This window comes from Microcaecilia unicolor, chromosome 1 (assembly GCF_901765095.1).
Source record: "Microcaecilia unicolor chromosome 1, aMicUni1.1, whole genome shotgun sequence".
Lineage (NCBI taxonomy): Eukaryota > Metazoa > Chordata > Amphibia > Gymnophiona > Siphonopidae > Microcaecilia > Microcaecilia unicolor.
The window spans coordinates 708511879-708524945 of NC_044031.1; the positions used below are offsets into that span (position 1 = coordinate 708511879).

The 13067-nt window shown below is 43.7% G+C and overlaps 1 protein-coding gene across 1 annotated transcript in view; it reads right to left on the reverse strand.

The window, feature by feature from the left end:
* The window catches only part of PIGB (phosphatidylinositol glycan anchor biosynthesis class B), a 54571-nt gene extending 41764 nt beyond the window's left edge, over positions 1-12807 (reverse strand). The window contains exons 1-4 of the mRNA XM_030189151.1: positions 12400-12807; positions 5489-5624; positions 3779-3896; positions 1643-1751 (exon numbers count right to left, since the gene is read on the reverse strand). Of these exons, the coding sequence (XP_030045011.1) occupies positions 1643-1751; positions 3779-3896; positions 5489-5624; positions 12400-12523 (487 nt within the window). The 5' untranslated portion in view covers positions 12524-12807. The remainder of the gene's footprint in view (positions 1-1642; positions 1752-3778; positions 3897-5488; positions 5625-12399) is intronic.
* Between the last annotated feature and the right edge of the window lie 260 nt (positions 12808-13067).

The following is a 13067-nucleotide window of genomic DNA, read 5'->3' on the forward strand; positions in this document are numbered from 1 at the left end:
AGGTGATTTGAAGGGGGGGGGGGGGGGGGGGGGAGAGGAACTGCAGAACTTTGATGGGAAGGGAAGTGAGAGACGTCAGACAGTTTATCTGTATCTCCCTCCTGCCCAAGGGAGAATGCAGGTAAACCATCTGACAGGAAGTGCTTATGCAACACATGCACCATGAATGGATACGCCACTGTTGCAAGGTCTCCCGTGTAAAGTATTTACATTCAAAAGGTGCAGCACTGTTCTGAAGTGATGGTCATATTCTGAAGAGGAGTGAAGGAGGGATGAAACTGGAACACAAGTGTCAGGTACTGTGCTGCAACAGCCAGCTTGCTACACCAAGCCAGTCAGGATGTTATTGTGACCTCACAATCCACTTCAACCATGGTAGTATTTGTGAATAAACAGAACATCTTGGTGACTTGCTGCCTGAGACACTTGAGATCAGCACTACATTATCCAAGATAAAAGCGGTCATGGAGAGGGCAGACATGCTGCCTCACGGTCAGCCCATAATCAAACCAGAAAAGGAGCATATAAGTTTCAGCTACTGAATCTGCACAATACTAAATACTCTCAGCTAATGCTGGGGAGATTTCAAAACGTATACCTGAAGGACCTCTCGCCTGTATGGATCATGGATCAGGAAAGACAAGGGAGGCAGAAGATCTGCGATGCAAGCACAACAGACCAACAAACCGAGAGAGGTTTTTGCAAGGACTTTAATTCTACCAAATACTGTTAGGCCTGACGTAGCCACGTTTCGCCAAAGGCTGTGTCAGAGGCATAACTAGAAATTTAGGATCAGAAAGCACACTTCTCTCAAGAATAACAGTCTATGTGAATTCTTGCAGCAAGTATTCAAGGGTTTCTCCAGCCACATCAGACATAAATGTATTTGGTAGAATTAAAGTCCTTGCTACAGTTCTCTACGTTTGTTGGTTTACTGTTTGTTCTGTGGACCATGGATCAGACACACCTAATTTTGCTTGGACCAACTAAACAATATGAACACAGGACTCAAGAGACTTTGGGGCTCTTTTATTAAAATGTGCTATGAAAGGGCTCAGGTGGTCTTAATGCAGGACTTCTCCGCACTCTTAAGTCATTTATAGCGCATCCAAAAAAATAGGGCATTTTTTATTATTTAGGTTGGGTGCTAATGTCATTTGCAGTTGCCATGTGCCATTGCCGGGATTTAATGTGAACGGTTACCTTTTGGCAATAACAAGTACAACAATAAAATATTTGGGTTATTCTTGCTGTATACTGACTTGGGGTGAATTTGTTAAAGGGTAGTAAATAAATCCTAATACATAAATTCAGGACGTCAAAATTTTATTTGCATATTTCCAAATTTTAATAAAAAGAAGGTGCTATTTCATAACCGATTTGTTGGCAAATGCCGAGACCTCGCTATGCCAGCCATTGAATGCTCACTGTGGCTATTTCACAAGTTCCACAGCATTTTGAGTGCTTAGAGGAAGATAGTTAATGCAAACTTTAAAAAATATATACATATGTTTTTTGTTTGTATTTTTTAAAATACTGTTTCAAGGTATTTTGGTGGCTATATACAGCCTTTGGTTGTTTCTCTCGTAACAGTTTGGGTTTTTTGTTTTTTTTTGAGATTTTAACACTGGAGGGCTCAGACTTACCACCCACTTTGCAGTTTCTGCATTCTCCAGGTGCCTTATTAAGGCGTAAATCTTCACATCTGCAAGAGCTGATAGAAGAGCTTGTGCAAGTCTAGGTGCCCAAATCTACTTAAGCAAAAAAAAAAAAAAAAAAAAAAAGTTTAAATCTCTGTATTATGTTACTGGGTCATGAAATAACAACATAGTGATCAAAAGAGTACTTTCAGCTACTAACACATTACATTATTTACTTATATTTTGCATATACCTGCTAAGTTCAATGCAGATAACATAATAAAGAGAACTGGGAATAGCCCAGAGAATTACAATATAGTATAAACTTACAACGTATAACAATGAAACTCAAATTTCTTGACCAAAATGAACTGCCATTACCCAGTGGCATTTAGCTGAAACTCTATACCAGTCCTGTCCAACCTGCGACCCATGGGCCACAACCCAGCTCACCAACTTAATTTTTATGGCCTGCAGAAGGTCAGTAGAAACACCATTTCCTCCAATGAGATTTCTGCTTCCCTTCTGCAACTCCTGCGAGCTTCAGCCACGGGGTGCCGGACGTTTGGTCCCGCGGTTTCAAGTGTGGCAAGACCCAACTCAAACTTCCACCACTGTGTGGCTCAAGCTCGCAGTTAAAGGAGTCACAGAAGGGAAGCAGGGATCTCACCGGAGGACTTCGCAGCTGAAGCCAAGTGAGGCACCATGAGTCTAACTAAAACGAGAGGACTTTCATTTTTTTTTTCCAGTTCTTTCTTCCTCTGATACTTTATGCTAAACCGATATGAAAATGAACCAAGGTTGGGTGAAGGGGGGGGGGGGGGAGCAGTTTGCATATAAGAGAGAGCAGGGGTGACGGGCACAAGAGAGCAGGGTGAGCACATGAGAGCGAGAGAGAACGGGTTGCCGGCAGGGGACAGCACACATGAGAGCGGAGAGACGGTGACGGCAGGGGGAGCACACATGAGAGCGAGAGAGAACGGGTTGACGGCAGGGGGAGCACATATGAGAGCGCGAGAATGGGTGACAGTAGGGGTGCACAGAGAGAGAATGGGTGATGGTGGGGGAGCACATGAGAGCGAGACAATGGGTGATGGTGGGGGAGCACATAGAATGGACAATGGCGAAGGTGCACAGAGAGAATGGGTGACAGTAGAGGGAGCACACAGAGAATGGGTGACGGTGGGGGGAGGTACATATGTGATTCTCAGAGATGTTTTGGACCCCTGAATGTTACAAAATATATAATGTGGTCACTGATAGAAAAAGGTTGGGCAACCCTCAACCCTGCTCTATACATACAATAGCTGTCTAAAATACCACTGCAAACCAAATGTACACATGGGCCTTTTCCTAGCATTGTCCACTGGAAAACGCTTATTATTTTGAGAACTGTTTAGCTTGGTCGCAATAAACAATCTTCCTAAACGTATGAGCCCTCATTCTATATGAATAAACATTTATGTGCTAGTATTAAATATGTGTGATTCAGTTTGTATGTTTCCCCTTTAATAAATTTTAAATAGCTAGATTGAGCTGAACCAAACTTGGGGGTCCTTTTACTAAGGCATGCTAAAGGATTTAGCACACACTAAATGTTGCACAGCCCACTGTATTCCTATGGGTTGCGAGGCATTTAGTGCATGCCAACTGTTAATGCGCTTTAGTACAAGGACCCCTTTGTGTGGAACTGAAGCCTTGGGGGGAACATTTGACTTTGCTGGTTTTCAAATTCTGGGTGAGCACAGCGGAGGGGGGCATAAGCAGGGATCAGTTACCCTTTAGCAGAGTATGCACTTGCCTAAGCACATCTGCCTCGCCAATGGAAGTACATCTTCTTTTAACCAGGCTACCTGACATGATATTGAAAAGAAACCCCCAGGCCCACTGCAACTTATGGTTCTGAATGCCTCCTCCACCTTGAGCTGGAGTGAAGGAGCCCTCTGGCCTAATACCTAAGAGCAGAATTAAATCTACTAGTGGACTTAGGAAGGGGCAAAGCTGGCATGTTCCAATTTGAAAAGCTGGGGGTGGTGGGTAAACCACAGCTATGTAGAAGGTCATACTTTCAGTTGGTTCTTTTTTCAAGCAATACCAGAAATATGCTGCTTACAATTTCACTATTTAGAGACACTCACCAGGAGCTGAGTTTTATCAGAGTTCAGCAGGTCCAGTATTTTATAGATACTTGCGAAAACAAGGGGGTAGGCGTATCCTCTTAATCCCTCGTTCCACTCCCAGGTCAAATAGCCATAATTGATATTGTTAAGGAAATATAGCTAAAAAGTAAGCTTGGTTCATCAGCTTGACATGTATATAGTGTGAAACAATTTTACTGAACAAAAGACATTGCAAACCCGCAAACATTCAAGTGCTTTACAGTTTCAAACCCATCCCTAACTGCCCGCCTCCTACCCTTCCTCTATACCATATTGAAACATATGTGATGAAGCCAGCAGGAAACACTTAAGTGCAAGATAACAATATAGGCCCCAATAAAGGGCTATCCCACCCCTCTCCCAACAATGAATTAGAATAAGACACATAGAAAGCACATGGTTTGCTGTAAGAAAAGAACCACAAAGGCCATAGAAGCCCCGAACAAAGACCCAAGGAGTAGACCCTGTTCTCCCCAGATTCTCAAACTCACGTACAAATCAGTCTAAATGCCCAACATCTCCCTTTTTAAAAACAAAACAAAAAAACCCGTAACCAAAACTAGTGTGTGGCAAGGGACCCCCCAAATCACCAATATTAGAGGATCACAAATAATTAAGAATCAAACTCCAGGCTTTATGAGATAATAGACATCCCAGACTGCCAAAACAGTCTTTTTCCACTTATACCTGTATTTGTGTGTATACTAAGAAATGAAAGGGCTACTGGAGAATATATAAAGTATTAAAGATAAGAAGATTATTTGCTTGCAGGAAAGAATGAAGCACCTCTATATTCAGAATAAGAGCAGATAAGTATTCCAAAGCATCCCTAGGCTGTGCCTGGTAAACAGGAGATTACTCAAGCTGCAATTCTGAACTATTCATTAAATGTAATAAAGAAGATAGTTGTTCATCTAACCGAGTATCATGTGTGGCATGCAGTGGGAAGAGCAGGGAAGAGTCTATGTGAAAAACAGAGTAGAAAGAGTATTAACTGATTTTAATTTTAGATGTACAAATGTAACAACAAAAACAAAAAAGATTCATTAGAGATATCTTCAGCTGGGTGTCCACACACGCATGAAACAAACAATTTGGACTAATTACATATTTTGCATAAATAATTTTAGTGAAAAACTGTGAAAATATGGCCAATTTTAAAAGGTGTTATATCAGATCAAACTTTAGTGAACAAGAGCGTCCTCTCTCCATGGTCTAAAAGATTCCCAACCTGTCCTGGGGGAACCCCAGCTAATAAGGTTTACAGAATATCCATAATGAATATTCATGAAATCGATTTGCATGCAAATCACTCTCATGCATATTCATTGTGGATATCCTGAAACCCTGACTGACTAGGAGGCATATTTTCAAAGCACTTTGGGAGGCTAAGTTCCATAGGTTTCTATGGAACTTTGGGAGGCTAAGTGCTTTGAAAATGAGCCTCCAAGGCTTCCCCAGGACAGGTCTGAGAATGACTGGCATAGAGGAAACAGGGAACCTGTTTCAACAGGCACTAATGGTTCCTGTAGGTAAAGTAGAGAGGTCAGTGGGGGAATAACCAATGAGGAAAATACAAGATCATGCCTAAAACATCCACACTGAATGGTAAAACTGTAGCAGAGGAAAGAAAGATGATTTTTATCTAACTCTTGACAGGCAACAACCTGTAAAGAAACTAAAGGATATTTGAAAGTCATGTGATGAGCCACTTCCAGTGACTGCCAATACTCATCTGGAACAAAGCTTGTCTGAACCAAAAAGCAGTTGAGTATTCGAAAAGCTGCACTCAACAAGAGCACATAAATGTTTTCACCAAAAAAACCTGAAAGAAAGCAATTGCAGCTTACCTTAATGGAAAAGATCTGATCAAGGATGATATCCAGCTCTTGACATTAAAAAAAAAAAAAAAAACTTTAAACAAAATATGGGGTCTTTTTTTACTAAGCTGTGGTTAAAAGTGGACTTGGCATGCCCTTGTATGGGTTTTTCCCGCACAGCCATAAAAGGAGAAAGGACTGATTTTCTTTCCATTAGTCCTTCACACTATTCCAGAACCTGTGGGATAGTTGTGTTCATCAACCAGCAGGTGGAGATATAGAACTGAAAATTGAGCTGACACATATCTCTCTTGGCATCCAATTCAGATCCTCAATAGTTACATAGACAAGCAGTAATGGGAAACTCGGAATAAGTACAACAACCTTAAACAACTTGATAACCTAACACTAACCAGACAAGCAAACGTGTGGACCTCTCTCATCTCTGGACAACTTATAGAGAACAAGAGATATGAAGGAAGCACCAAGCAAGGTGACTGTTATTATCTAACCCATTACTCTGTGCCAACTAAACAATCTCAGAAACCTTGAGCAAGCCTCTGGAATGGCAGGAAGGACTAATGGAAAGACCTAATTTCTCCTTCCATTACGTAGCTTCCCATGATTCCAGAACCTGTGGGATGTTCAAAAGCAATCCCTAGAATGGGTGGGATCCTAGCGCCACCATCCTGAGGACTGAAGCCCTAAAACTGGCTTCTGAGGGCACTGCAACATCCACTCTGTAGTGCCTGGTAAAGGTAAGCAGCATCGACCATGTCACCGCCTTGAAAATATCTGCCCAGGATATCACTATACACCATAGAATGAACCCGCTTCTGCACAAGCAAATAAGCTGATGCTATAGTTTCCTTCAGCCATCTAGAAATTGCAGGCTTTGACGCCATGAGGCCAAGCCTTTGTTTACTAAAAAGCACAGTCTGTCCGATTTGCAAAACTCATTCGTGACTTCCAGATATCTAATAACGTCTCTACGCACATCGAGAAGCTTCACAGACGAATACCTAGCCTCTTTGTCCTCTGTGCAAAAAGATGGAAGCACCAGACTGGTTGAGATGAAATGCTTATACCACTTTCAGAAGAAAGGAAGGAACCCTGTGCAGGGAGATCCCTGCCTTCAAAAAGCAAAGAAAGGGATCCTGACAAGAGAGCCTGAAGCTCTAAAACCCTACATGCCAACGCAACAGCCACCTATAACGCTGTCTTTAGTCTAAGACCTTTCAAGGAGACCTTCCAGCATGGCTCAAAAGGAGACTTCTGAAGAGCCCGAAGGACTAAATTAAGGTTCCACTCTGAACATGGTGTATGAATCTACCCACAAGAATGTTCTCCACATCCTCACATATGACATTCCCATTGTAGAGCGTTTTAAGCCAGAAGAAGTTACATGGAAATACTTTTAAAACAAATAGGAAATACTTTTCCACTCAACGAATAGTTAAGCTCTGGAACTCTTTGCCAGAGGAGGTGGTAACAGTGGTTAGCATATCTGGGTTTAAAAAAGGTTTGGACAAATTCCTGGAGGAAAAGTCCATTGTCTGCTATTGAGACAGACATGGGAAGCAACTGCTTACCCTGGGATTTGTAGTATGGAGTGTTGCCACGATTTGGGTTTCTGCCAGTTACTTGTGACCTGGCTTGGCCACTGTTTGGAAAACAGAATACTGGGCTAGATGGACCATTGGTCTGACCCAATATGGCTACTCACGTTCTTATGTAGCAATGGCCAAATCAGAATAACCTTTTCATCTCACCTGAGCACTTTCAATGGCCAAGTCTTAAGACCATGGGGGCACGAATCCCCAGTGAGCACCGGACCTTATTTCAGTAGACCGTGTACCTACGGAAGACAAAGGGGACCCCTGTCCAGCAGTCAAATCAAGTCTGCATACCATGTCCTCCATGGCCAATCCAGGGCTATAAGAATTCTTCGACCCTGGTGCAATGCAATCTTTTTCAACAAGAAGCCTACCATGGACCAAGAAGAGAAGACATACACTGGATGTGTCTCCAACCAGGGCTGCAGTAGGGCATCGAGTCCCATCAAGCCTGATTCTTTCCAATGGCTGAAGAACTTGAGCACTTTGATATTCCTTGTCGTCTCCATCAAGTCCAGCAGCAGAGAACCCCATTGGTCCATTATTAGCTGAAAACCCTGGCTGGATAGTTCCCATTCTCCCGGGTCCATGGAATGCCTGCTGAGAAAGTCCACCTTTACATTCAAAGGACTCAGTGATGTGAGCTGCTGACAAGCAGAGATTTTTCTCTGCCCAACTCATGAGGGAGGCCACCTCCACCACATTCGGATAGCTGCAGGTCCTAACATGTTTGTTGATATAAGCCAATGCCATTGCATTGTTGGAGAAAACTCAGACCAGGGCCCCCAACAGAAAGGGAGCAAAGTCACATAAGGCATTCCACACTGCCCTGAGCTCCAAGCAATTTATCAGCCACTGAGACTCCTGTTCCATCCAGGTGCCCTGTGCCAGATAGAACTTCTGATTAGCTCCCCAACCAGACTTGCTGGTATCCATTGTCTCAACCTCCCTTTGTGTTATCTGAAAGGGAGCTCTGACAGTCAAATTCCTGGGTGACAACCACCACTGCATACTCTGTCTAGAAACCAGCATCCACTGAAGATGAAAGTCATACTTCTCAGACACCAGAGACAAGCAGTTGAGAAGAGATTCCTGTAATGACTGCATATGAGCCCTTACCCATGGCACCACTTCCATCACCGCCATCATTAACCCCACACCCTGGATTTAGTCCCAAACCCTGGGCCTGCCTTGACTGAGGAGAAACGAGTCTGTTAAACCAGCTTCAACCTCTTGTGTTTCATGAGGAAGATCCTCTTCCATGCTGTCAAATAGAATACCCAAATATTCCAGCGTCTGCGATTAAGTTAGTCTGCTTTTCTGAAAACTGATCACCCAACACAACTGCAGACAATAGACAACTTTGTCTGTTGCCACCACACTGTCTGAATAGGATACATGAATGAGCCCCCTGAAAATGGACCACCAAAGGCTTTTGGATTATCCTCCAGCAACCGCTATAGCTTAGTTTCCACACATTACTGAGATCTTCTTCAAATAGCCACTTGCCCCGAAAGGGACGTTTAACTAGATGCAATTTTGACACTGCATCAGCTGCCCAATGCCGCAACCAGAGTTGCTGACATGCTGTGACAGCCAAAGATATACTGTGGGCCGAAACATATCATGACTAGCATTCAAGCAGGCCAACCACGATTCCAGCTGGACATTTTGGTACCCGTCTTGTGTTGCCAACTGCAGGTGCCACTTCAGGTATGCTCTTGCCATTAATGAGGTGCACACTGTTGCTTGAAGGTTCAAATAGGCCACTTCAGAGACTTTCAGCAAGCCTTCTAGCTTGCTATCCTATAGGGCTTTTAGGACAATGCCCTCCTCCACTGGCAAGGTTCTTAGTCACCGCCAAAATCACAGAGCCCATTCTGGGACGCTACAATTTATCTTTCTCTGGAACTAATGGGTAAAGACGAGCCAAAACTCTTCCCACTCTCAGCCCCGTGTCCAGTTAGGCCCATTCTGCTGTAATCAGGTCCTGAATGTCTAGGTACATCGGGAAGGCTTTAGAAAGACCTCTAAGCCCCCTCATGATCGATGAATATGGAACTCTTGACACTGAAGCAGAAAGAACTTCAAAGGAAAGCGCTGCCAGTGCCTCACTGAGCTCCTCTTTATGAAACCTCCTCAGTACTGTCGGATGATCCCTCTCCTCAGCGGGGAGCTCTCCTCTAATGCCTCCTTCAACGATGGCTCCTCTGACTAGACAAGGCCACATCAATAAATAGGTAGAAGCAGAGATAACCTCATCTGCCCACTCCTGGAGGTCTAAACGAAAGACAGAGGGGAAAGAAACTGAAGCACCTTGCAGCAACTCTTACTGTCCCTACTTCAGTAAATAGGTCTGGTGTAAAAGCAATATAAACTCTGGAGAAAACAAAGATCCCGATACAGCTGAATGCTCTGTCGGACCTTGAGCTGTAAAATGGCAGCTATGCTCTGCGCGTAATCAGCCAGAAGCTGTTCCTCACTGTCAGTTGGCCCTGACAAAATGGTGCCCGTTTCTGCGCTCTCTTACGTCAAAGTACGCACCGGCCCTGCAGGAGAGCCCGAAGATCCCAGCATATTCGGATGCTACACCAAATCCGAAGATGTGCTGCCATTGACCATTTCCTCTGCATCCAATGGGATGCTTGCACACAGTGGAACACCCTGACACCGGACAGTGAGAACACTGCTTACCTGCCACCACAGCAGTCACCATTCACATCGACTGTCACTAGCACAGCACAATGTGTCCCAAGCAGCGAGTCAGGATCCCTCCTCTGCACCAAGAAGAACTTGCAGCCTTGCAAGTGGTTCTAAGTTAAACTTTAGTAGAAATTACCACTGCTGGCTACTCCCCACCCCCCCCCCCCCCCCCCCCAAGCTCACAGTCTCCACAAGTCTTACCACAGATGTGAAAGGCTTTTCTTTTGGTTTGTTTGTTTAAAGGTTGTTGTGCTAGAAAAGGAGAGCTCCACAGGAAACAGGAGGGAGGTGAAGGGATGGAAGAAGTCAATTCGTTGCAGGACACCACAGACAGGGATCTGCAGACCTCCAGATATAACTCTGCAGCCTCAAGCCACCGGCAAACCTCAACTTGGGACCAGCTGACCAAATAGAACCAGAGTCTGAAAAGTGTGTCCATCTATCTGTTGGAGATAGAAAATACTAAGGAGCTGGAGTGGATGCCAAGAGATATGTCTCAGCTCAGTTCTCTTTCTCCACTTGCTGGATGATGGATACAACTAACCGACGATCAACCACAGAGGAACCAGAAACACAGGTTCTGGAATAGTGTGAGAAGCTATGTAATGGAAATGGCCTTTTTCCTTTTTTTTGTTGTTGTTATTAATGACCCCTGCATTAATATTGCCATTAGTGTACGACCATTAATAAAGGTTACCACCCCTTCCATTTTGTACACTGTAAGGGCTCACACGGTAATCCTGCGCTGACCAGTTAGCACACAGTAATAATGTAGCTGTGCTGATTAGTGCAGAATGCCCACTGAATCAATTACTTAGACCCAGGAGTTACATATGTTTTCATAAGGTGGTCATCAGAACAGCCATAGAAGCATCTGCAGTTAAAAAAAAAGGGGGGGGGGTGTTCCTCACTGCACTCTCCCTATCAACTGCTATTGCTTCCATAGCTTTCTGTAGCTCTCATTCAGGTTGAGCTGTTGATTCCCATACCACTCTGCTGTTCTTTTTCTTGACGTGAGAGATGTATATTGTACTTTTTTTTTCTTCATGTATATTATTACCATGTGTCACATGCATGAACTTTATACTACTACTTAACATTTCTAGAGCACTACTAGGGTTACGCAGCGCTGTACAGTTTAACAAAGAAGGCCAGTCCCTGCTTACATACTTTAAGGTGTCTTTTTTTTTTTTAATTTTAACTCAATTTAAATATCATATTGTAGTACAATTGTTGTTATTAATGTTCTCTCTTTATTACAAAATCAATAAAAATATTAAGACTAAAAAAAAAATAATGTGGGAGTATGTATAGTATGAAGCTCAAGCTCACAGGGCCTTAGACACAGAAGTGGTTGACCAGGGAGCTGGCGGGCAAACAACCAGATTGTGCAGTTGGTAATATCACCATGGAGAGGAAAAAGAAGAGCTAGCATATGTTTTGTTCCATTGGGCGAGTGCACTGGGGATGAACTGTCAAAGCAGCCATTAGCAAAAGTTGGCAGAAAGTATACATTTTTGGTGGGGTTGGGGAGTAACTCCCCCTTCCCTATACTGGAGGTTTTTGGGTTTTTTTTGTTACATTTGTACCCCGTGCTTTCCCACTCATGGCAGGCTCAATGCAGCTTACATGGGGCAATGGAGGGTTAAGTGACTTGCCCAGAGTCACAAGGAGCTGCCTGTGCCGGAAGTGGGAATTGAACTCAGTTCCTCAGTTTCCCAGGTTCAAAGAAGAGAGCTTGTTGCTCTTGAAAGCTCGCCTTAACCATCTTTTTTATTTTTTGCTGGACTTTTAAAACCATGGTATTCACTGATGCTTCACAAATAGCTAAAGGTTTCAAGGTATTCCTAATGAATCTCATGAATTCATTTGAGCTAGCCTGAATACCCAACCATCTGCAGACCTCGAGGACCAGAAGTAAATACTATTGTTTTACAGGACATCATACACAAGACGTACAGAGCAAACGCGTATTCGTTCAGTACTGGCTCAATGTGTATAAAAAGAAACATCTTATACAACTTTCACTTAGTTGCTGGCCTTTCCTTCCATTATGGGAAGCAGCATTTAAGCATTCCTTTGTACATTTGATGTAGTTTTTTATTTATTTTTTTTACATACATCTCAAGTGAAAGGAATGTAGTACACGATGCCTTATGCCCTCTACCTGTTTTCAAATCTATGCTGAAAACCCACCTTTTCACCACTGCTTTTGGCTCCTAGCCTCTGCTCAATTGTCCTCCCCTTGTTCCTTCTCACCCAATACTTCCCTCACCCTTAATTGTCTTGTCTGTCTGTATTTTAGATCATAAGCTCTATTGAGCAGGGATTGTCTCTCTGTGTCAGGTGTTCAGCGCTGCGTCTGGTAGCAAATGCTAATAATAAAATGCTTTCCTGAAGTTGAGGGCCTTTACTTTGAACTTGGGGTTATAAATCGGTGTTAGTGGAAATGCCTCTTTACCTCTCCCATGCACGGTGTTAGCAGCCTCTTTGCTGTACAGCGTGGATTTTCTTTTCCTGAGGCGGATCGTGTCCGAACTCTGCGATCGACGGCGGAAAAAAACTCGGCCCCTTATCGCTTCCATTCACTGATCCGTTGTTATTGGAAACGAGCACAAGCGCAGCATCCATTGCCCAATGCCCACCACCTCAGTTCCGCCTTCCTTGTACATGTGGTCGATGAACCAATCACAGGCATCCAGCCTGGAACCAATACGAATAGATAGCCGCACCTAAAATGCATTCGGTTCCTTCCTTCATTGTGCCACATAAGTAGCTGGCTGAAGAAAATACAGAACCAGTCTGTAAACCAGCTGTATTCAGTAGCATTAAAAGAAACATATGCTGTGTGTTCGGGACTGAAACTAAAGAACTAGGTGTCGACGCCAAAGTGAGACTTGGAACGCACTAATTAGAGCTTCCTGGAGCAACAGAATGAGGCTTTGAATGCACCGACAGAGGCTATTTGAGCACCAGAATGAGGCTAGAATGCACAGAGAGATGGCCGGAACTAAGGAGGTTAGATTGAGAACTGGAGACAGCATAAGTGAGCCCAAGGACTGGGAGGTTTAATAGACAAGAGACTAACTGACGTCATCCAATTAGATCAATCTAAGTTTCCCGTTCCCC